A 25,327-nucleotide genomic window follows, 5' to 3' on the forward strand; every position below is an offset into this window, starting at 1 on the left:
GCACAAATAGGAACCCGAGTTGAACCACCGACGCTCTGTAAGCTAGCTGGATAGCTTCCTCACATGTAGAATCTGACAAAGCACATGCCACTCAAATCTACAGCAATGAGGCAAGTCAAGGCAAAGTCAACAGCCTAAACCATTTGGCCAGGGACGCCCCTCTCCATACTCTGAATGCACATAAAAACACAATATCAACAACTATTAGTTTGCTATGATATTTGTATATTTTTATTATAAAATATATAATGTATATCATCATTATCAGATTTAATGGCTATCTAGCAAATACACAAACATGTAGCATGGTAGCTCATAAAACTACAAAAAGGTCAAGGTCATAACTTAACTATTTAACATGTTGGTTTCATCATAAGGGTTAATCTTGAATCAAATCCATTAATAAATGATAAAGTTGTCACAATTTAGCTAAATTTCATAATTTTACCCTGACAGTCAAGGTCATAATTAAATAAACGAGTAATGACAGACTGTTTTTTAAGTCTTACATACAGGACAAAATGTTAATCAATTAAACTTGATTTAAAATAAAACCCACATGTAACAAGGTCCTTGAGCTTTATTTGTAAAAACACTAGCACTAGTTTCTCATAAATAAAAAAAATTACAGACTTGACTGAAGTATTAATTACATTACCCCTCACAACCTTTTAAGAAACAGATATGTGAAGAACCAAAAGATAACTTCAATCTCAGCTTCTAGTCTAACAACTCAAAGAAAAAGAAAACAAACAAAAATTAATAGTTACAATATCATGAATATGTAAAATGTCTATCGTAGCTATAAATAACTTCATCAGATGTAGATTGGTAAATAAAAATAAATTACAAGGACTATGAATGTGCAGATACTAACAGGTGAGTTTCCTATCAATTAACCTTTGTAAACTACGTACCAGTGAAAATATAATAGCATAGTAAAAGCCGAAATTTCCCCCCATACGGCAGCCCGAATTTGCCTGCAATGAATATCATTTTTTGCTACTAACTGCCAAAAAATGTTTTATTATATGCCTGTAAGACTTACTGTTAAGCAAGATTGTTTACAAATCGTTCCCGAGTAGGTAAAGGGAGCTACTCAGGGCGTCCCAGCAAGTTTAAAATTCTGCTGTCGATATTTCTTTTATTGTTTTTAAAGAGTTTTATGTTACACCGACACAGTAAAGGTCATATGGCGACGTTCCAGCTTTACTGGTAGAGGAAGACCTCAAGGTGCCCTTCCACGCATTATTTCAGGCACAAATGGGTACCCGAGTAGAACCACCCACGTTCCGTAAGCAAGCTGGATAGCTTCCTCACATGAAAGAATTCAAAGTCCCTGTCTGGATTCGAACCCATAGTGATGAGTGTCGATATTTTAGATCCATATATCAAGAAAAAGAGTGTGTTGCAAGAGTTGCTCCCCTTTTCCACCGGAAAGAAAAACAATGTCGCACAACAGTAAATCTTACAGTGGTAAGTGGTATATTAAAATATGCACTGGATTCTTTTTCGTTTCTCCTCAATTGTGAAGAAATAAAATTCCCCCTCCTTTTGCATTTTCCCCCTTCAAAGGGCCTCAACCCCCTTCCCCCAAAAGAAGGGGGGAAAAACACTGTAAACTCAAAGAATACATCAATAAATGTTCACAAATTAAATGAATGTTTGTTACATGCATGTCAATTAATTGTTTTAACATGATTTAATCATAATTATGTATGAACTTTAATTCACATTACTCCAGATGAATATACATGTATGCATATTGTACACATTACATACATATATAAATGTTATGAATGCTCAATAGAACAGTTAACTAGTGCAAATTGTCATTATTATGTGATTATTTATTAAATATATCATTTTATATGAAATAAAAAAGTAAAGTTTAAAATGAACTTATTTTGTTGTCATTAATAACTTATTTAATTCTGGTTCTTAGAATATCATAAACATAGAAAAAAGAAAACAGAAGACCATTTACAAAGATATTGTTATAATAAAAGATGACTGTATATAAAATCTCTGATAACAGGGACCATCTGAAAACCAGACTTTTGGCCTTGTCCAGACAGGGTCCTGTTTTCAGAGTTTTTACTGTACCAGTGAAAATATATTAAGTGTAAAGTACCAGTGAAAATATAAGAGCAAAAATAGGAAACGTTATCACATCTATTCTTAGAATTATACCATTAAATAACTAACTATTGGAATGAAATCATTCAACTGGCATGCAAACACTATAGCCTTATAACATTGCTGTTTTATGATAGTAAATGACACATTTCAGCATACTATCTCTGTAACGATGATTCTATATATAAAATGTATAATTATATTCTCAAGTCAACATGTCAGTAATCTAGAAACTGCTACAATTAAGTCTAATCATCAATAATCACAAAGTTATCAAGTTTTGGTAACGATGGTGTTTTACTGAACTTGGACAGTTTACTTTGACTAGAGCTTTTCTTGACCGTCGGCTTTTTAAAAGGGTTTCCAATAGGGTTTATATGCGTAGTATGACCCCCAAGGCCGTCAAAACCCTTCTGTATAATGCTACGTTGATTGTTACTGCGCTCGCCAAGTTCACGTTTCTTAAATATATTCATGGAAGCTAATGTTGTTATAGAATTAGAACCTTTGATAGCACTTTCACTTTTGAAACGTTTCAACTTTTGAGCATTTTTCTCCGCTGCAGACGTTATTTTGAGGTATTTTGTTTGTTCCTGGTTTTCTGTGTCTTCACTATCACGCGATCTTTTCTGGGATTTCCCAAATGATCTGTCAGACAAAGCAGTATCACAAGAAGTACTGGGCTTCTCCGAATGCTCAGCTTGTGTATTTTGAATAGGTGATGTGAACAAGTCTGGTGTCAAGTCCAAGTCAATATTCTGGCTACCCTCCGGGTGTTCTAATTTTGGTGTTGATGCAGAAAATGCCTGCAGTTTCATACTCTCGTCCAATAAATTTGTAAAACTTGAACTCCCTGGATTAGAACTAGGACTTATTGCTGATTTAAGTCTATCTCGTAACTTCCTGTTTTTGTTTTTTAACATTTCAACCTCTTTTTCGGAGAGTTTAAGATCACCTTCTGAGCGTTCCAACTGCTCCTGAAATATTGCACATTGTTTAGTTAGATCATTAATTTTCTTATTTTTCGACATATCCGTCTGTTGAATTTTCTCGTAATGTTCCTTCATTTGACGTTTTTCTAATTTTAGCTTCTCATATTCACGCTTCATAAATGCCACTTGCCTTGACAAATGTTGGACGGCACTCCCACCTTCCCCGGCACTGGAAATGATGTCAGCTGCGTCAGATTCAGCACCTTAAATAATGAGAACACATTCTATTTTGTCTTTTATTTGTCAAATTATAACCATAACAACAGTATTTTCTTACAGCTTTATTGTTAGCATAAATCTAAGACTTAATTTAAAATGGGTTTGTCTACAATTGGCGAATTTTCCATAACTATCTCAAATAATGATAAATTTTAGCAATAGAAATGTATCATTTGAATATTCTTATAAATTATAGCTAGAAAAAAGATTGTTGATAAAAGTTACAAGTCATAAAGTGACCATTTATATGATAAATCATAATATTTTGTTCTAGAACGTTTTATCATTTGCTATATAAATGTAGATAATGTCCATCCATGTATCTCACATTTACCAACAACAGCGCCTAAATAATTACTTTGTGCTTTGTTGCTATGTCTGATGCTAAATACTATCAATATAACTACTAGTATCAAATGTACTATAGACCTTTCATTATAGACCAGTTCACTTTAAGTTTAATACTAATCATATTAATTTGTATTAAATTTCAATCCAAAGACAGTGAGTATTCTATTCATCCACACCAATTCATTAAAAAAAATTTGAGCCATGCCATGACAAAACCAACATAATGGGTTTGCCACCAGCATGGATCCGCGCAGTCTGATCAGGATCCGTGCTGTTTGCTATCAGTTTCTCTACTTGTAATGGAGTTGGTAAGCGAACAGCATGGATCCTGATCAGACTGCATGGATGCGCAGGCTGGTCTGGATCCATGCTGGTCGCAAACGCACTATGTTGGTTTTGTCGTGACGCGGCTCATTTGTTTGCTTTATATGCATCTGGAAGGGCAAGCTTTAGTACAATAATGAATAAAATAATTCTGTACAAGTGACTAAAAGAACAAAGGAATGAAATAATTTTTGATATTGAGATAATGGTTTATAAGCCAGCACAAAGTCAGTGCAGATTGTGGGGGTGGGGTCAGGGTGGGGGTGGTTGTTCAAACACCATACAGATAATTTTGACAATAGTCTTTTTGTATTGACAAAAAAAAAAATCATCTTTTACAACATTTATAATATTTACAATTATATAAAAGATTGCAGGCATGAGAAAATAAGCCATGACGTCATTTACTATTTTTATAAATTGACATATTTCAGTTTGTGTTTTAAAAATATCTATTTCCTGCATTGTTTTTGAAATAAGTAAAATCTTCTGAAATTAGAAATTTGCTTATTATTACTTATTCATATTTCACTTTAACATTTCAAAAGTAATTCACTTTTTTATTCTAAACATCAAAGACAACGCCGACATTTGTTTAATGCTGGACAGATGAAACAAAATGTTTCAAGAAAATCAAACTTGAGAAAAAAGTAGACTATTAGGTTTTTAAGAAAAGTAAAAAGATTCAAGATAAAAGTAATAATTTCTATATAATGAGCAATTTATGACCGATTTTGAAGTTTTTTTTCTCAATATATTTCTATTGCATTATTAACGCAGTAAGAGTTATTTTTGCATATATTTAAACCTCTTTTTGGTAATTAATGTGGGTTGTAAGTGCTGTTTGCAATGTTGAAGTTATTTTTTTTTTTGTTCACTTCACAATTTTTTACTTTTTAATACATTTTTAACATTTTCATTGAAAGCATGAATCTGGAGGCGTGTTGTTTTTAAAAGACCCTTAAGGTCGTTTATCACGCCAGCATTTCAATTTTATGTTTATTATATTTTATGACAATGTAAAAAAAATTATGTCACAATATTTCATTCACACTTTAAAATAGTAGGTTTGAAGCAAAAAGTCAGAGAGACAGTGAGGTGCTCAATGATTATCAGTGTTTCAACCTTAAACAGCAGAAATCATAAAACTTGAGTGCTTAGCCATGTTGACTGACACGACACCATACTGATGACAGATCAAATTTTCTATTCTGATACTGAAACATTTAAATGATCTGTTCCAATTAAATGTAGTCCATTACACAAATTTAACAGATTAAGGGTTCATAAAACAAAAAGGGTCAATTTAGAAATAATTTGAAACTAAACTAAAAGGAACAATTAAGAACTAAAAGGAACAATTAAGAAAAAAAACACACATCATTATTATATGTTGTGAATTTCAAAGTGAATAGCTACACTCAGTGGTTTGTAAGATCTGAAGATACTTTATAACACTATTCAAAAGACAAAATGGGCTATACAATGTATATGCAATTTGCCAAATAATAAGCCAGAAAATTGTCCAGAACTCTTAAGCACAATCCCATTGCCAAATATCTAAAACTGCCATTATAAAGTCAGTTATATGCTTTTGACATATTTGCAAAATATAATAATCTAAGTGTAACAGCATGGTACATGAGCTATCTCCTAACATTGCCAAATATGATAAGACAGATTCAAACCTTACACTCATACAATCATGTTTTAGATTGCCCCATTTTTCCTGATAAATTCGAAGCAATGTATTTCTTTTTACTATTCTAGAAACATTAATTTCATTTCCTACAAGTAAATCATATTTATCACTGAAAGTAGATAGACCTTATGCAAAAACAGATTTAATCAAAAGTCTTTATTTTTCAATAACAAATGTTAACATATATTAAACTTATTAACATCTTGAATATCCGTTTTTAAAACAGTAACGGCAAATAATAAAGCAAAGAATCTTCTTTAAGTGCTTTTCTTTCTGTTTTTTTTTTACCTTCATATTTCCTTCAAATGTTGCAATCACATCTTAATACAGTCAAACTATCAACATGGACAAGACGGTTGGATTTTGTTGGAGGTGGGGGGGAGAAGACCAAGAAGATGATGAAAATAGGGGCATTAGGGTAGTCTTGGAAGTTATACAAGAACAGGACTGGTGAGGAAAATACAATCATTTGTTAATTATGCAAAGCTATCTGTTAATAAGTACATAGATTTGACAGAAAAAGCCAAACCTATATTTACATTTCTTTGACAGTAAATCCAAGCTTCCAGCAACATGGATCTTACAGAATCTCATTTCTTTGACAGTAAATCCAAGCTTCCAACAACATGGATCTTACAGAATCTCATTTCTTTGACAGTAAATCCAAGCTTCCAGCAACATGGATCTTACAGAATCTCATTTCTTTGACAGTAAATCTCTCATTTCTTTGACAGTAAATCCAAGCTTCCAGCAACATGGATCTTTCAGAATCTCATTTCTTTGACAGTAAATCCAAGCTTCCAGCATGTTGGATCTTACAGAATCTCAAACAGAGATCTGCCGAGAATTTGAAAGTACTTGGCCCTGGGCTCATTTGGTCTGAAAATGATGGGCCATTTTGACCAAAGTATGGGCTTTGGGAAAATAAGTAAACATTGACCTAAATGACTGGTAAAAAATTGTAGATAGTAAGTAAGTAAGTAAGTTACGACTTTATTTATGAGGCTTACATATTCGGTTTCCCGATCTTCCATGTGGGCCTCATAATTGAATTTCCTTTGTAATGGAACTTAAATCATATTTTATGACAAGTGGTTCACTTATGATTCAGTTTTTAACAGAGAAGATAACCAACAATTAAACAAAAGGGCCATGATGGCCCTGAGTCGCTCACCAGAAACAACTGCTTTTTAGTGTTGGAAATTATCCATTGTCAACATTTTCTGATATTAAATTTGAGCCAATCTAATTAATATGAGCAAACTTGATAAAAGAACTATCTAATAATGCTACAAAGTTTGGTGATCATCTATTAATTATTTAAGTAGGAAATGATGTTCAAAGGTTTTTCTATTCGTGGCTTTAGTGGCCACTAAAAGGAGCCAATCAAATTAATATGAGCAAATTTGATAAAAGCCTACCTAAGAATCCTACGAATCCCGGACAATCCCCCTCCCGGACGATTCCCCTTCCATATTACTTTCACAACCCGGACATTTCCCCTCCCGTTATTTTAAAGGGCGGACTTTTCCCCTCCCGTTAATTTAGCAGAGCGGACAATTCCCCTCCCATTTTTTAGCAGAGCGGACAATTCCCCTCCCGTTTTTTCACATTGCGTATAAAAAAATCTATAACCATTCTTATTAAAGATGACAGTTTTTACTCTTAACAATAAACTGTTAAAGATCGGAACTTTTAACAATCATTATTTCACAAAAGTGACATTATACCGCCTTTAATCATTGCCGCCGCTGCTTAAGATAAACAAACTGTCAATAAAAAATCTTTAATCATTGCCGCCCTTAATTAAATGTGTCCTTGATTGCAAAACCAATTAAAAATGAAGGAGAATATTCCTACAAATGTGTTCAATCATATAATAAAATCAAAATGATCACTGATATTTTGTGTTAGGACTTCATGTACTGATTCAATATGGTGAATATGATTTTCTAATCATAATGACGATGATGACAGTTCAATTTACTATAACATGTGCATAATATATTCTTTGCAAGAATCTACAGCTTAATTGTTGTTTTTTTTTGTTCTAATCAATTGTTCCTTTATTGTTTTGCCGCTGCAAAAATGTATATACCTTTCAAATAAACAATATTATATAATACTGTATATATATTCAATAGCCACGGGAGGGAAATTGTCCGCTCTGACAACAGCGGGAGGGGAATTGTCCAGGTTGTTAAAAGAACGGAAGGGGAATTGTCCGCCGTAAAAAAATAACGGGAGGGGAAATGTCCGGGTTGTGAAAAAACATTCAAATTTACTGGGAGGGGAATCGTCTGGGAGGGGAATTGTCCGGATACCGAATCCTACAGACACAGTTTGGTGACCATCCATCAATTAGTTTTGTAGAAATAGACATTTAAAGGTACAGTGGAGCCTTGCTAATCCTAACCCTTCTAATCCGGAATCCTTTCTTATCCGAACGAAGTGTCCAATCCTGATTTTATTCGTTCTTTTTTCAATAGTAAAAAACCTTTTGGATCCGGAACCTGTCTACTCCGAATCTCTATGATTTCTTCAATTTTTGTTCTTATTTTCCTCTCAGATCCGAACAGATTTTGCCAAATGTCACACCTACATTCAAGATAACAAATCATCACACATCTTGCAGGTGTAAACAACACCAAACTGATAGTAGTAATCTCGCTTGATTAATGGGAGAAACATATGATCTGCGAAGGTGTGAAAATTACACTTAGCTTGCCTTGATATCTACTACAGTGCCCATCAAAAGTCTGGAGACACACAACATTTCACTGATTTTTGGGTAAACTTGGCAAAATCTGTCCAGCAAATGCAGTTTTATTGTTTGAAATATAACATTACCTCCATTTATTATCTTTTGGCATGAAAATGTTAAGAAAGTCATAAGATTTTCATACTGATATAACAAGCTTACAGTTTTACACATTTTTAGAGAAAACTGATAATTAACTAGTGTTTTCGGTCACTTCAAAAACCTAGTTTGATAATCCATAAAAATGTCTCCCCAAATATCAACATAACTTCCATGGTCAGTCTAGTGAATGTTCCACTACAATACAATGGTTCCGTATAAATACAGAGTGCCCTGTTAAACTCTGAGAAGTCAAGGAGTGGCTGCTTCAGAAATTGCAAACATTCTGGGAATAGGAAGGTTGGTTACTTAAATTGATCATTTTTTTTCACTTGCTGAATACTTAAAAATTCTTTTGCAAGAACAATATCAGTTTTGGATGTCTCTTTTGTGCTTAACTTCCCTTTCCTTCTTCCAGACCCATTGTTCACAAGATCCTTGATCGATTTGAAATTACTTAAAGTCACCATTATTGACTTAGATTGGGCCGCCCTAAGGTCTCTACACTAAGAGACGATCTCTTGCTTATCAGGCAACCTTTACAAGGCAGGAGACTCATTGTTCCATTGCTCAAGAGGTCATGGGAATTGACTGGAGTTAATGCTCCACATTCCACAGTTTGTCCCAGTTTGACTTCATCAGCCAAAGCTTGCGTGAACTTGAGTGATCTTAGGGGAAATCAAGTTGAACACCTGTCAGATTATACTGTAACTTACAGCTTTTCTAAAAATAGCAACAAATTTTTTTTTTCAGTTACCAATAATCATTTTAAATATTAAGTAGTTGTATAATTTTTTTGATTAGTTTGTTTTATTGGATGAAATTTACGGTAGTAGAAATGAGTAAATCTGTGTGGGACAAGGGATTATGAGAAGAAATGCGGTAAGTAGATAAGGTGAACAAAAGCATTAGAATAGGGGAATGGATAAACTCAAATATTTTCGCAATGACAGGGGAATGGGTCACGTTTTGCTGTTGTTACCGGAGTTATGACTGGCATGACTAAATAACCCAGCAGACAGTTTTGTTTTCATATAAATCTGGCACAGGATTTTAGATGTGCCCTTGGCCAATGCTGCTGATTTTCCTGCGCCATTCTCATTTTTTTTCTGGGGCATAATGGCACCAAAATCACGTCCTCAGCAGATCACTGTCCAAGTCTGTATCAACAAAGGTGTGACAGAAATTTTAAGTCTATTTTAACATAAGAGGTTTGGCAGTAAATACAAGCCCATTGTAACATAAGATTGGTAGTTAATACATGTTTGGCAGTAAATACAAGCCCATTGTAACAGAGATTGGTAGTTAATACATGTTTGGCAGTAAATACAAGCCCATTGTAACAGAGATTGGTAGTTAATACATGTTTGGCAGTAAATACAAGCCCATTGTAACAGAGATTTGGCAGTAAATTTGAGCATTTAACAAAGGAGAATAGGCTGAAAAATACAGGCCCATAGCGAAACACAGTTAATAGAAGCCTATAGCAACAAAGTTTGGTAAATTTAAATGCAGCAATATGGCTATGACAGCAACTTTAGGAATGTCACAGAATTATAGGTTTGACAGTAAATTCATGCTTGTTTTACTCAGATATAACTCCATCTTAAAACATGAAAATATCTTAACAGAAATTTAATTTAATAAATATTAACCAGTAAGAAACTGATTTCAAAATAATATTACAGTAATAATACATTTTTTTTCATTCTAATATTCAATAACGAATTTTCATTATTAACATGCAATGTACTTCTTTGTCATGTTAACATGCATTTGCGTGATTTAATTAAACATCTTAATATGGTATACACACAAAAAAAACAACAATCATTAATGAATGGTGAACGGTGAACTTTAAACCTGGTGGTTTTGCAAAACTGCAAGAAACTGTATGATGAAAGACCAAAATTTTCATCATCTTCTAAGTAAAAACTTTTTTGTTGAAATACCATCAGGAGTTGTGGACCAGACATGAACTCCTGCGGGACTCTTAATTAAGACAAGACTTAAAGTTAAGATCCACCTCTTGCTTATACCTTGACCTTTGAGCAAGGGTCCTGAACCTTGCATTTCATACATTGTGTGTACTTATGGTCATCATGTATATCAAACTGATATGTTTTATTTGTCCTAAGTTTTTTGTTGTCCTAAGTTTGTTGACCAGAAGTGATTTGTTATGCTAGTCAGGCTGCTCATAATCAATTTTTTACAAATCAACAAGCAAAATCCCAGAATGTATAGCTACACATGTTAACCAACATTCCTGTAAAGTTTCATTACTATTGGTCATATACTTTTTAATTTATGCATAACACAAATGTAAACTTGCATATTTTTTAAAAAAGTCAAGGGCAATAATTCTATAAAATACTGAATAAATCATCAAGCAAACCCCAGGTGTATAACTACACATGCTGACCAGCATTCCTGTAAACGTCAATATTTTTTACACTAGTTGAAATTGCAAATTTTATTAAAAAATTGCAAATTTTATTTAGTAAAGGTCAATAACACTCACAAAACTGAATTAATCTATTAGCATAGCCCAGATACACAATTTCACATGCTTATAAATTTTGTATAGTCTGTGCACATTTAGGTTACATGTGACCCCACCCTTTTTTGGAAAGAACACCCCAGAAAAAGACAAAGGGTAAAATTTAAATACCCCCCTTTTCCCCCCCCACATCCTGGAAAAGGGTTTTTTTAAATGTTTTTGCAAAAAACCATCATCCCCTTTTATCTTTTATCAAAATATCATGCCTTTTTTTCCCACCTTTTATATCAAATTTGGGATCGGGCCCTTTCAATTTAAAAAAATGCAAAAAGAATATTTCATAAACATTAAAATTGTTTGATTAAAACATTTTTTCCCCAAATTTTTTATTTAAATTTTAGATTTCACTAAGTTTGGAATTGACCATTTTAAAGGGAAACCCAAAACCCCATTAGTTTCCTACATGCCTTTTTATTAAACCCTTATTTTTCAAAATAAATTTAAAAAAACGTTTTTTAAAAGGGAAAATGTCCAAATTTTTTAAAATAAGGGTTTTCCAAAAAAAAAAAAAAAAAAAAGCACCCTAATGTAGGATTCAAAGTTGCCACAACAAGCCTACAAGTAAGTAAATTCTACACTCCATATCACCAAATCTGATTTTGGAATCTGTTGGCAGAGGTTGTGTTAGAGCATTAAGAGTCAGTCTGTGAAAGTTTTGTGACAAAGAGATTAATTGATCTAACATCAACTAAGAAATAGTTCAGAGTTTAAGAACATGTTTTTAGAAAATTTTCTAAATATTCATCATTATCCTAATAATTATTATGTTTATAAATAGCTTTTTTGTTTGCTTTTATATAAATATATTTTTCTTTATCTGAAATTCAGATTAATTTAATTTCTGCCCCTATAATAACAGTAATTACACGAAATAAATGGATTTTTTTGGTCATAATGTGGCCTCATTAGATTTTAATTAAAGATACTTCATTACAATCTAATTATAAGCATGAATTAATCATTTACATATCTTCCTCATTAGAAAGAACCAAAAGCAGGGAAAAAAAAACTAAGAACAGTACAACCCTGCCTCAAAGTCACTCATATCTAATCTAATGCTCAGTAAAGTTCTTTAAAGACAATATTAATGTCCATATATATTGTATTTTGTTATTTATTTTGTTGTTTTTTTTGGTCATAATAATTACAGCAATGATATAGTAAAATTAAAGCTGATAGTTTTAATTACTTGATTAAATTTTTTGCTTTATCCCAGTTTTTGTTTTTGTATTTTTTTTTGTATTTTTGAACTGCATATAATTTTTATTCACAACAATTTCAATGTGATCATTTATTTCACCACTGTTTATTATTCTTGTCTAAAGATATTTTCTAACTATATTACAAAATAAGAGCCGTCACTCAGAAGTACGTGACTTATGTCCCCGAAAGGAAGCTTTCAAATAAAATCCGCAATATGTGCCATAGTAATATATGCCAGACTGCCTTTGATAATATCATTCCTAAATTTTCATTAATTTCATTGCAAGTGTAGAAGATTTTTCTAAACATATAGAGCTGGCGGCCATTTTGTGCAGCATTTGAAATCCCACCATCAATTTGACCTGTAAAAGCAGGGTAAGATTTTTCTATTTATAGCTCTGGTGGCCATTTTGTGCAGCAAAGTGGAATGTATGGGTGATATGAACAACAAGGGATGGTACTGATTACTCCTGCGAAGTTTCATTGAAATCCAGCCAGCAGTTTGACCTGTGAAAGCCAAATAACATTTTTCTATTTATAGCTCTGGCAACCATTTTGTGCAGCGGAGCAGAACGCATCAGAGATATGCACAACTAGGGATGGTCCTTATCACTCCTGTGAAGTTTCACTGAAATTCCCCTTATGGCTTTGAAGATGAAGCGCGGACAAGATTATTAGTCAGACAGACTACTACATGCCGCCCTTTGGGGGATACAAAGTGTGTGATTATTTTACACATAATATAATTAAGAAATATAAAAAATCTGAGAGAGAAAAATTCAGCATACTAGTGTTGTTTTTTTTTTCATTTTGCTTTTTGTTTTGTGTGTGTGTGTGTATGGGGGGGGGGTCAAAATATCATTCAAGATATATTCATTTCTTACTGTGAAATATGTATTTTTACCTAAGGTTTTCAAAATATTATCCCCATTCAATTATATTATCATAAAAACATATTTTAACTGATTTTAAAATTGTTAAATTCTTGACAACACTTTTCTAACAAGTTATATTATTACTCTTATTATTCATCATTAAACATCATTAGAGTGAAGTACAATAAAAAGTCTGTATTAAACATACAAAATTCACCATCTACCTTACAAATGTTTTCTTTTTTCAAGCCAGACTACCTCCTTATAATGGACGTCAACCTTACTGTATACTGGCAGCTTAAAGAGTTTTGGCAGTAAATAAAGTTGTATAACAAAGATATTATATATATAATGTAAAATGGTGACATACATTTATATATAGGATATCTTGTCACCTATCAATTTACAAGTTAGACTTCAATTCTAGATAACCTATATCATTTACAATATGTAAAATTCTTAACAGACAGCATGCTCAACTATTCTCAGTGCCTGACAAAAAGAAAAGGGGCATAACTCTGTCAAATAGGTAACACAGAGATCAAGTGTGTAAAGTTTCAACCCATTCCCGTCAGTAGTTTTGAAGATATCAACTTGCACACAAAAACTTCACCAAAGTGTGTCTGTGGCACCAATGCAGGGTGAGTTTCTCTCAGTTCTTCGAATATTCAAACTAAGAATTGTGAACATTTTTGGGTGAGCTAACATATAACTGTTGGTATATTTGCTGACCTTTTTATGAGATACCTCCCTACATGAAAATTTCAACTTGATTTGGGGATATGCTTGCTGCGTTATGAAATATAATTCTTGAATTTTTGTCTTCCTAGTGGTTAATTGAACTTTAAGTAAAAGTTAATAAAGCGTCACAGGTACAGTAGAACTTCGGTAAGTCGAAGTTAAAGGGACTTGCGTAAAAACTTCGACACATCGGGACTTCGACTCATAAATAGCTCTCAATTCTATGACAAAATTTCGACCTGTGACTAGTCCTAATTATAAGATCTATAACGAAACCTATTTCATGTTTTTCCATCATTAATCTGCTGTTTACATTTTACAATGATAAATATAGCATGTTAAATAATTATTATTATGCTAATTATTTGGACTACCCGTTGACGTATACAATAGAGTTATAAAAGGCGTAACAATACGAAAGGGCGATAACTAAACCAGCTTAATGTAAATATTTCGCGTGTTATTCTCACGTGGCACCGGGTCAAGGATGTTTTCAAATGAAAGTAGTTCTTACTGTTTACTTTCACTTACCACTGCGGCAATTAAAATAGTAATGATTAAAGCATTTTATCACACATTTTATCGCAAACAAAGGCGGTTTGAACACACGGCTGTGAAATTAACACCCGTCATACAAAGTGATTGGAAATCGTCTTCGCAGCCAAATAAGGTGTGAAAAATGTCTCGAGATGGAAGGTGTCAAAATAATCGAACGACTTCGACTTATTTGTGGTAAATTGCACTAGATTTACTTTATACGGACCACGAAAAAAGTTCGACACATCGAAAAATTCTACACATAAAATCTCGACTCATAAGTAGGTTTTTATAAAGAATATATAGGGGAAAAAGTCAGGACTTTCATTTTTCTTCGACACATCGAGAAAATCGACTAATCGAAGTTCGACTAATAGAAGTTCTACTGTATAAATAATTTACAAGAATTTATGATAAAAAAATCGTGTTACCTACAATACCTGGTTTTAGAAATAGTCTTAAATTGGCGTGGAATATTTACAAAAATACAAATTTGACCAAACATGTAAATGAAGGATGGCAAATTGTAAGAACTTTAATAAACTAAAAGGCTACACTAAATCAATTTACCCCAAACCAATATTCTTTGTTTGTTTTGAAGCTGTTGCATAATACATTATCATACATAATTGTTATACATATTATATGAAAATTGATTGAATGTTTGAATATAATGTATATTATAATTATATAAAAAATATTATTATAGATGATGATTTAAATATTATGTATATATCATGTAAGGTATCAGAGGGATGACCCCGACCCTCTCATACCTATTACGGGGTAAATAAACGGGGTTACCCAGTTGGGGCCTCAAAAAAAAAAAAAAAAAAAAAAAAAAAGAATTTATGATAAATAATTTACAAAAATTTATCTTCTAATGGAAGGACTAGCAACTCTTTTTTCATTTTAATATTAATATATATCTCAGGCACTCAGATGCATATATAAACTTTAATGAGCACAGTATTATAAAATTCCTCCCACCACCAAGAATTCTATCATTCATTCATCAATAGAAATGTTACACAGTATTTATACACTCAGGGGAAATAACTTGTGTAGTATGTAAAGGATTTTACATACAAGTAGGTATTTTCAGGTTTAAATAAGCTTGTGAATTAAAGAATATGGTATATGAATTCATCATTAAATAAAGGGCAGCAACTTAAAACTTAATTGACTGTAATAAGACGGCAGGAGTTAAAGGCCTTGAGTCACATAGAGTGTATTTGATTTATTGTAGAAACTGACTAGGAAAACCACCCTGAAAACATCTCCAATTCTATACAGGTTTTCTGCTATCGCTAAATATAACATACAGCATTGCAACCCATACTACTAATATGGCTTTCACTAAACTAGTAAATATACCGCATGGTATTGCAACACATAAGGTACTGCTAAAAATACCACATAGTAATGCAAACATGTGCTACATGTATGGTAAGATTATTTCCACGATCGTGTCTCACACCCTTTTCAAGAGCCTGTAAGTATATAACAATATGGTAATCTCCCAATTACACCAATACAAAATTTGCCGCAATTAACTCTATAAAATTTAATATCGTCTCTGCTCTCCCCTTTTTTTTATGGATAAGTCCATTTTATTCTTTCTTCTTAACCAACAGTATACTGTCCCCGGATAAAACAAAAAGGCTCATTATAACACTCATGGGTCTTGACTAAACCTCACCCACCACCCCCAGGAATTTTTTTTTTCACCTATCACAAATGAATTTAACATGTGCAATTTCCATGACAACAGTTGACAAGTACAATACACAAGGTTATTAAGACCTTAAAGGTAGCCAAAGGTGTGGAAAGCATGCAAAACCCTTTTAAAAAATCTGTTTAATTTGTTTATTTTGACTTGTTGATCATTCAAGTAAGTTTGTTGCACAGATGAAATGAGTAAACATAAGCTCACAGGAGTTAAAAATTTACATTGATGAGAAGACTTAGTTACAATATTTTACCATGCAAGTTAAAATTTGCAAATGTTGGTCTGACAGGTCAAGTATAAAATTTGAGAGTCAAATATCAAACATTCGCTTTTTTATGGTCTAGAAACAAACGCACTCTTGTTTACAATCAATCCCTGACAATTGCACACTTAATTAAGGTTTGATTACACTTATAACATCTATGTAAACACCTCAGATATAATGGTTAACAATATCTTAGACAATGGAATTTGTGCAGTGTATGAAAGTGTTAATTCCAATCATATGCATTTTTAATTTTTTTGGCAAGGTGGACATCCAAACTGATATGACAGGTGCTCTAAATGGGACAATGTGTTTTGTAGGTAAATTAAAATGAACAGCAGTAGTCAATTAGTATGCAAAATGAACTTTAATGTAAAAATACCAACACCTACAATAATCTTTCAATTAGAGAAGACACCCATACATGAAACTTGTCTGAAAAATGGTTTATCTTACTTATTCTTATGCTACTAAATGACCACCATGGTTAGGGCATTATCCCTCATGTGAATGATTCATAAAACTTTTGTAGAGGTCTATCAAACAATAAATACTCGTGCCAAATATCTAAGCTCTAGGCATTGAATTTTTTCCACAAAAAATATCTGATGTGTTTTCCTATACATTAGTCTACATGAAGCAAGTGACCTCCAGGGCAGGATGAACTTTGACTTCTAGGTCATGATTAATATAACTTTTGTGTGACACATTTAGCAAAGCCTACAATGCTACATGCCAAATATCTAATCCCTGGCTATCCTAATTTAAAACACATTTTGATTTAAGGTAGAACACCGCTAATGGGCACTTTAAGGAACTGTAAAATTGACAACATAGGACAGTTATATACCTTAAATTTCACATGTATGCAAAGTTTAAACAAAATTTACCATGTGGTTTATGAGTTATGGACATTTTTCTGAACTAAAACTTTACCATTAGAAGCGCTTTTTTTTCAGAAATGAGGAAACTCTAAATAATCTATATAATATCATCATTATGAAAAATGTTTTTCTATTGCTCATTGTTAAGAAACAAATAATGGCATTTAGGTAACAAATTAAACAAGCAAACTGATTGTTTTTAAACGAAATGTTTTTGTATAAAAATGTAACCCTACCCCACCCACTTTTAACACTTATTTGACCATTTCCCTGTGTAAAAAGCCTTATTTAAAATATCCCTAAAATTTTCCACAATGAGGGGCTGTTTTCAAAGTTTGCCTAAATTTTCTTAAACTTTGAAAATATCTGGTATCATATTTGCTATTAAATTTGGCATTATTTAGTAAAAAAAAATACCTAAAAAAATTATGCAATTAAAATGACACACTTATTTCTTGCATTAGGGATCTGAGATGTTAATAAAAAATGTAAAAAAGAAAAAAAAAGTTGCCCCTTCCGGGGTTTGAACCCATGCCCCTCAGTTCCAATACAATTTACAGTGATTCTAGCCTATTTGAATACTCTTCAAAGTGGAGATAGTGCATTAGGGGTGTACTACCTTAAGGAAATCTTAACATGCATTTTGCATATCATCTCATTATAAGATTTCTGCCAAAAAGTTTAAATTGGTTCAAAAGATAACGAGCAGACAAGAAATTTTGAAATTCATACATTTTGACTGTGACCTTGACCTGAGGAAGGTCAAACCTGCGCTCTGCATATCATTTCAATATGGTCAACATCTCTGCCAAGTGCATGTAATAGCTTTCTATTGGTTTGAAAAATATTTAAATTTTCTAAAAGACGTATAGATGACTCGGTAGTTAGTCCATTAACCTGGTGTAAAGTTACGCTTGTTCGGGTAAAAACCATACAAGTACCTATCCACTAACAGCAGCCAAGCTGGATTCACAACCAACAACAACCTGAAAATTTTGATCAGAATGTGTACACATGAAAAGTCAATAAATAAAAATAAAATCAAACCATTAAGCAGGACTTCAAGGCTCTGTAGTGTCACTAATTTCTGTTTGATTTTACGGTACTCCTGTCGTTCCAGATCCAGTGATTTCTGTTGGCTCTCGTAATACTTCATCGTCTTTAGATGAGCACTGACTTTAGTCTGTTCCTCTTTCAGCAGTTTAGACATTCTATCTCTAGCTTTCTGTAGCTCCTCAATCCTATCATCTTGTTTCCCCTTTTCCTTCACTATATCATTTTTTTCTTTGTCTCGTTTTCTTACCTGTTACAACATAATTTACTAAATGAAGAACACCATAAGTGAATTGATAAATTTTCATTACAATTTACGTATTAAATGTACCAAATTTACTATAAATGCACCAGGTTTTTTTCTCTTCACAACTATGTCATAATACACCTAATAAGTGTACCTTTATCTATCACATACAAACAATCAATTTATCATATTTAAACAATTTACCTGCATAAAAGCACAATAATTCACATAATAAAATGCACAAGTACATATAGGTTACCTTATAACTGCACCGAAATTCAATACATTATTTTATATTTACAATCTATTTCCAGTTTATGCCTGTCTAATTTTCAAGACTTCAATGTATAATTCCTACCAGAAAAATGTCTTGTATTTTCTGGTTATATATATGTATCTATAAATGATTGCCAGTGTAATTCTGTCTTACTCTTTTTGAAGTATACACCACTATATTATCCTAAAGATTATGTCTGACTATCTTAACTATATAAAATGCTACTTACACAATACTTACCTCCATTCTAAGTTTATCTATCTTATCTTAAACTAAATAATATTTACCTCCAACATAAGTCTGTTTATCACATTTGAAACTATATAATTTACCTCCAACATAAGTCTGTTTATCACATTTGAAACTATATAATTTACCTCCAACATAAGTATGTTTATCACATTTGAAACTATATAATTTACCTCCAACATAAGTCTGTTTATCACATTTGAAACTATATAATTTACCTCCAACATAAGTATGTTTATCTCATTTGAAACTATATAATTTACCTCCAACATAAGTATGTTTATCACATTTGAAACTATATCACTCCAACATAAGTATGTTTATCACATTTGAAACTATATAATTTACCTCCAACATAAGAATGTTTATCTCATTTGAAACAATATAATTTACCTCCAACATAAGTATGTTTATCTCATTTGAAACAATATAGTTTACCTCCAACATAAGAATGTTTATCACATTTGAAACAATTTAATTTACCTCCAACATAAGTATGTTTATCACATTTGAAACAATATAATTTACCTCCAACATAAGTATGTTTATCTCATTTGAAACAATATAATTTACCTCCAACATAAGTCTGTCTATCTCATTTTAAACACTATATATATTTTAACTCCAACACAATTCTGTTTATCTCATTTCAATTATTATATTATTTACCTCCAATTTAAGTCTGTTTATCTCATTTGAAACAATATGATTTACCTCCAACATAAGTAATACTATGTTTATCACATTTAAAACAATACAATTTACCTCCAGCATAAGTATGTTTATCTCATTTTAAACAATATATATATTTCATCTCCAACATAATTCTGTTTATCTCATTTTAATCAACATATCATTTACCTCCAATTTAAGTCTATCTATCTCATTTTGCAGTTTTCCATCATCTACAACACCGTCATTATCTTCAGGTGCATCAAAATATAACCTGTAAGTACACTCATATAATATAGATACATGTATCATCAAATGACTTGAAACATTTATTACACAGTATTGAACTTTTTAAAATAAGGCTCTAGTTTACAAATACACTAGCAATGTTTTGAGGTGGCCCCCGAACATAATTGCTAGATATTTTCTTGGGTAGATTTTGCCACATGGTCATGAAAGCATGAATCTCTCATTTTTCTGATGTGGGAGCAGACAATTTTTTATGTGGGCATGGCAGAGGCAGTAAATAGGTGACGACAACAACTAAAAATTAATTCTCGATTATCCAGACCCATCAAGGACGGTTTGCAAAAACAATGCAGATGGTAGATAGAAGATAGAATGACAGAAGGGTTAACATAAATTAATCTGCAATTAAGAAGACCCTGTATAAGAATTCCATTTACTCATTGTGACCACCAGAAATGTTAGGTGGCCAGGCAAAACTGGAGACATGTTGTCTTCACTGACGAGTCTAGGTTTAGCCTAAACTTTACTGACAGACATGCCAGACTCTGGATTAGACCTGGGCAAAGGTTTCATGCTGGAAATTTTGTTGAGTCTGAATGCTGTAGGGTGGGTCTGTTATGGTGATGGGAAGGATCAGCTAGGATGGACTGACTGACCTTGTTATGCTTAACAGAGGTACATTGACAGGTCAGCAGTTTACCTATGTTAGAAACCTTATAAGGAGCACAAGGTGTGTCAGAGCAGTTGTCTTTTGCAATTGGCACAAAAATGCTACTAAGTCTGAACTTGCAAACATAAATGAGGTTGTCAAAATTTAGAAAACAAGTTCTGTGTGTGTGTGTGTGTGTGGGGGGGGGGGGGTTTCTCCCTGTTCTGTTAGTGATCTATCATCACTAACTTACCATATACTTAACAAATAGATCTGTCACCACTAAATTACCATATATCCTTTATCAATAGATCTGTCACAACTAAAGTACCATATTCATCACTGTTATATAGTGATGTTATTAATAATACCTTTCGATGATCTTTCTCTTATCAACCTGTACACGACAGCTAGGGCACGTCCTACCATTCTCTAACCACTGGTTTAAACAATGATTATGAAATGTATGACCACAACTTATTGCCGATATCACCTGCAAACAAATACCTCAAATATCAACTATACATTATTACATGCAATCTGTATAACGTGTCAAAACTTCAATATTTTATTTATATATCATAAATCATTATCACATTGTATAACTATTAAGTCCATCTGTAGATAATTTCAGTAAAGCTTGGTTAAAATCTACAAAATGCTTTGTTGATAGTCATGACAACATAGTCTGAAGGCATTTGTCTTTTAAAACTTCTGACCTTATAAAAATGTGTGCATAAACTACCTCTACAATATCATTCTTAGCAAATATCTAGTAATTGTCTGGAAGCCATTTTTCTATTTTTAGTAACAGTGACTTTGACCCCAGGACTGACTCCTACATATATATATATATATATATATATACCTGATCATCATTCTCAAACAGTTCCTGACAAATAATACATTGTGCCCGCATTGTGTATCTAAAAATAAATAAAAAAGAAATTATTATGATGTATGATAATGTACATACTTATTTGCTGAATGGATTGGAGATACTTCTTATTTATAATTAAACCGATTTTTATCAAATTAAATATAACAAGAAATGTCAAACAACACATAAGGTAATTTGTAACTTACCATAAATGGGTACATGGAAGTGTTCAGTTATGGAAAAAAGAAAAATAATGACCTACTAGTTATAACCAATCAATATATGAAATATAAAGACCTTGACTTTTGAACTAGTGACCCCATTGTGACTTATAAACATGTGAAATATGAAGACTGTGTGATAAATAGTTTTCATGTGTGATAAATAGTTTTCATGATAATGACAAAAACCATTCTGACATTTAAGGCTCCTGTGACCTTGACCTTTGACATAGTGATCCCAATATCATTCGCGGACATCTACTTGTTATGACCAATCAATATGTGAAATATCATTTTTATGAAGACTTTGTACCATTCTGACATTTAAGGCCCCTGTGACCTTTATCTTAAACATAGTTACCCTAAAATCAATAGAGGTTATCTAATAGTTATGAACAATCAATATGTGAAATATGAAGACTTTGTGATAAATAGTTTTCTAGATAATAAGCGGAAACCATTTTGACATTTAAAATCCCAGTGACCTTGACCTCTGCCCTAATGACCCCAAAATCAATAGGGGTCATCTATTAGTTATGGCCAATCAGTATGTAATTTACTAAAATATGACAAACAATTTTTGTGTGCCCATGGTACTACATGTAAGTATTTATTTTAAAATATGAAAATTACAGTAACCGGTACTTTAGACAATTTTTCTGCGTCCATATGTAAGCAGGATTTATTTTTTTTGTGCGTACAGGATGGCATTTTATGCGTATATGACACAGGATCAAGTGTTCGGTAAATCCCTGACAGTGGCAAACAGGATGATTCATACGAAGACAATTGCTGTTTCTTGGTTTATTTAAAATCCTCATTTAATGACATGAAATATCACATGCATTTTTGATTTTCATATTACTGTGAAAAGTGCTGTACCGCTAGTGTGTCCTGGTGATTCCGTACAACTAGAACTTTGGCTAGTCCTAAGGACTAGTATGACTAGCCACTTCCTTACCTAAAAACAACTCAAAATCAAATTACTTTTTGGGTTACAGATGAGGGTTAGTGTTATTGGTTAGGGTTTGTGGGTTAGGGTTAGGATTATAAAATATGGATTTTAGGCTAGGGGGCATGTGGGGTGTTGCACTTAATCATTACCCCTCATGTACAGACTCAATGACAACTGTAATTTTGTTATGATTAATGCTTTCGAGGAATCACTATGTTTACAGATTTTTATACTTCACAACAGCAGGTGTCAAGTGATGTGTGGCAGCTGTAAAAAGTTGCCCCTTACTTCACTTCAGTGTTGTTATATTTTTCTGGTCCTTTGGGATCATTGATGCCAGCACTATTAAGTGTTGAGAATTTAGTAACGATCAGGCCGGTGCTAGGGGCCATGAGAGATGTTGCATTTAATCAGTATCCCTCATGTACAGACACAATCAAACCGAGTCTGCAATTTTCATGTAATTTTGTTGTGATTAATGCTTTTGATGGATCACTATGTTTCCAGATCTTTGGAAGCCTGAAACCCCGTTGTATCCATCTAGATACTCACATCTTATTTAAAAGAGATAAAACTTCCCTTAATCCTTATTGTAAATAATTTATTTTGATCCTTTTGTTATAGCATTTACATTTACAAACCGTTTTCCCGATATGTCAAATTCCAAATCGTAATCCAAGTTAAATGGTCCTGCAGAGTGATCTCCTCTTTATTTTTTTTGTACAGAGTATTTTCATTGGTCAAAGGTTTTTCACACGACCAATGAAAATACCCCATACGAATGCATCCGTTTAAACATGTGTACTTTCATTTCTGATTGGAGAATTTGGCAAATAGGAACAAACGGTTTGTTATAACTTTATATCATGTTTTGATTGAACAGTCATTACAAATAATAATATAATTTGATCATATATATATGCGCAATACAAAAAATATTCATTCATTTCGAATAAACTGCCATTTAGTTGGGTAATTTTGAAAAAAACCAAGCGGTCACGTCTCTGTCGAGTTACGCTTGCGATGACTTCGAGATTACATATCATCTTATAACTTGAAATGATTGCAATGACAGCTGTATTTGAACTATTTCCTTTAAGAGTAATCAATTCCCTATCATTTGGTACCAAGATATTGAAAATTGGTGAAAAAATCTTTGAGTTATGGAGTTCATATTAAGAGGAGTGCTGGAAAAATGAGCTGCGAGTTGCATACCTTTGCTAAATATATAGATCTATATCAATTTTTTATTTTTTGTGAGAAATGAAGGTAATTGAATTAAAAGCATGTACCAAATATTAAAACATGTTTCAAATGAAAAATGCTAAATTTTACATGGTTTTGAGAGGTAAAAGGGTTGTAGAGTGGGTGAGGGGGGCGCCAGGTCAAAGCACCGAACACCTATGGTCAGACCATTTTACATACGATTTATACGGGGAAGTTAAAGACCGGGCCCGCGAAGCGGGTCCGAGCTTTGGCTTGCCCGGCTATAGACTACACGTGAATATTTAAAAGAAAATCAAATAAAAAACAATTAAGAAATATATAGAATTCTATACCTATCAATGAAAATTTCAGTGTCAGTTCTAGCCGGGCGTCGCCATTTACAATGTATGTCAATGATAAAAGGCGGGGTATTCCGATAACGGAACAAATCTCAACTTTTCGGATTAGTAATAATCGTCGAGTGATCCGAGTGAAAACGGAAGCGGTGTATGTAATATCGAATGACACCTTTAAAACGGAAAGAATGAAAGGATTTTTTAACGACTTCCCCGTTCATAGGCTTTGCCTAATTTCATATTACTGGGAGATGCGCCACCCATTATCTTTACTCGAAATACTACTGATAAGAATAGCCTGTCTTCTGCTAGTTCTGAAAGTGTTTATCGGGGTTCCACTATAGCTTCGCCTTCTGAAATTATTCTCCAACTAAAATTGGAGCGAGTAATTAATAAATTATGTGGCGAATCATCTATTTAATTTCAGTACCTTTTAGCTAACAGCGTAATTTTTTCGAAATTAAAGGTCAGTAGAAATATCTGTCTCACTGCTTCTAAAATACATACGTGTTCCACAAATCAGTAAAAATGCGTTATCAAATCATTTTACACATTTGTAATCGGCGCCTTGATTTACCGTGATATTTTTTGTTTTAGTTTGTGAAGAGTATTCTTTCTTTGCACTCGGAACACCTCGTCGATTGGTACCACTAAAATACACAATGGAGATATTTTGGCGCAACGAGCACAATGGGTGCAACGGAGTGCAAGATTTAAAATTTAGCATTAAAATACGATTTGTAGCAATGCATTTTTTGAATTTGCATAAGTATGTGAGGAATAAAGTCATATTTTGAAGATACAGAACTAGATACAAACTAAAATCAAGTTTTTATTACCACCATTCATAGTAGTGGCGATCTTATTTTCGCGAAAATAGCTTATTTTCGGTATCCATCTATACCGCAGCATTCATTGTATTGTTGTAA

The 25,327-nt window shown here is 32.6% G+C and overlaps 1 protein-coding gene across 1 annotated transcript; it reads right to left on the reverse strand.

Annotated features, from left to right (window-relative positions):
- Positions 1-210: 210 nt before the first annotated feature.
- On the reverse strand, positions 211-25,014 carry LOC132733049 (E3 ubiquitin-protein ligase TRAIP-like). The gene is made up of 6 exons (XM_060719626.1): positions 24,906-25,014; positions 21,649-21,706; positions 21,152-21,273; positions 20,072-20,156; positions 18,432-18,687; positions 211-3,334 (listed from the first exon to the last, which is right to left on the reverse strand). The coding sequence occupies exons 2-6, from the start codon at positions 21,697-21,699 to the stop codon at positions 2,388-2,390; spliced, it is 1,461 nt and encodes a 486-aa protein (XP_060575609.1). The 5' UTR covers positions 21,700-21,706; positions 24,906-25,014; the 3' UTR covers positions 211-2,387.
- Between the last annotated feature and the right edge of the window lie 313 nt (positions 25,015-25,327).

Source organism: Ruditapes philippinarum, unplaced genomic scaffold (genome assembly GCF_026571515.1).
Source record: "Ruditapes philippinarum isolate M1 unplaced genomic scaffold, ASM2657151v2 ctg5150_1_1_1_1, whole genome shotgun sequence".
NCBI classification, from domain to species: domain Eukaryota; kingdom Metazoa; phylum Mollusca; class Bivalvia; order Venerida; family Veneridae; genus Ruditapes; species Ruditapes philippinarum.

Bases quoted from the DNA above. Each gene is read 5' to 3' on its own strand.
- LOC132733049 (XM_060719626.1), bottom strand. From the start codon at position 21,699: ATGCGGGCACAATGTATTATTTGTCAGGAACTGTTTGAGAATGATGAT. The intron at 20,157-21,151 runs GTATTATTAATA...GTGTACTTACAG, and splicing joins AAGAGAAAGATCATCGAAAG to GTTATATTTTGATGCACCTG. The intron at 3,335-18,431 runs GTTTGATTTTAT...TCATTATTTAAG, and splicing joins CCTTGAAGTCCTGCTTAATG to GTGCTGAATCTGACGCAGCT.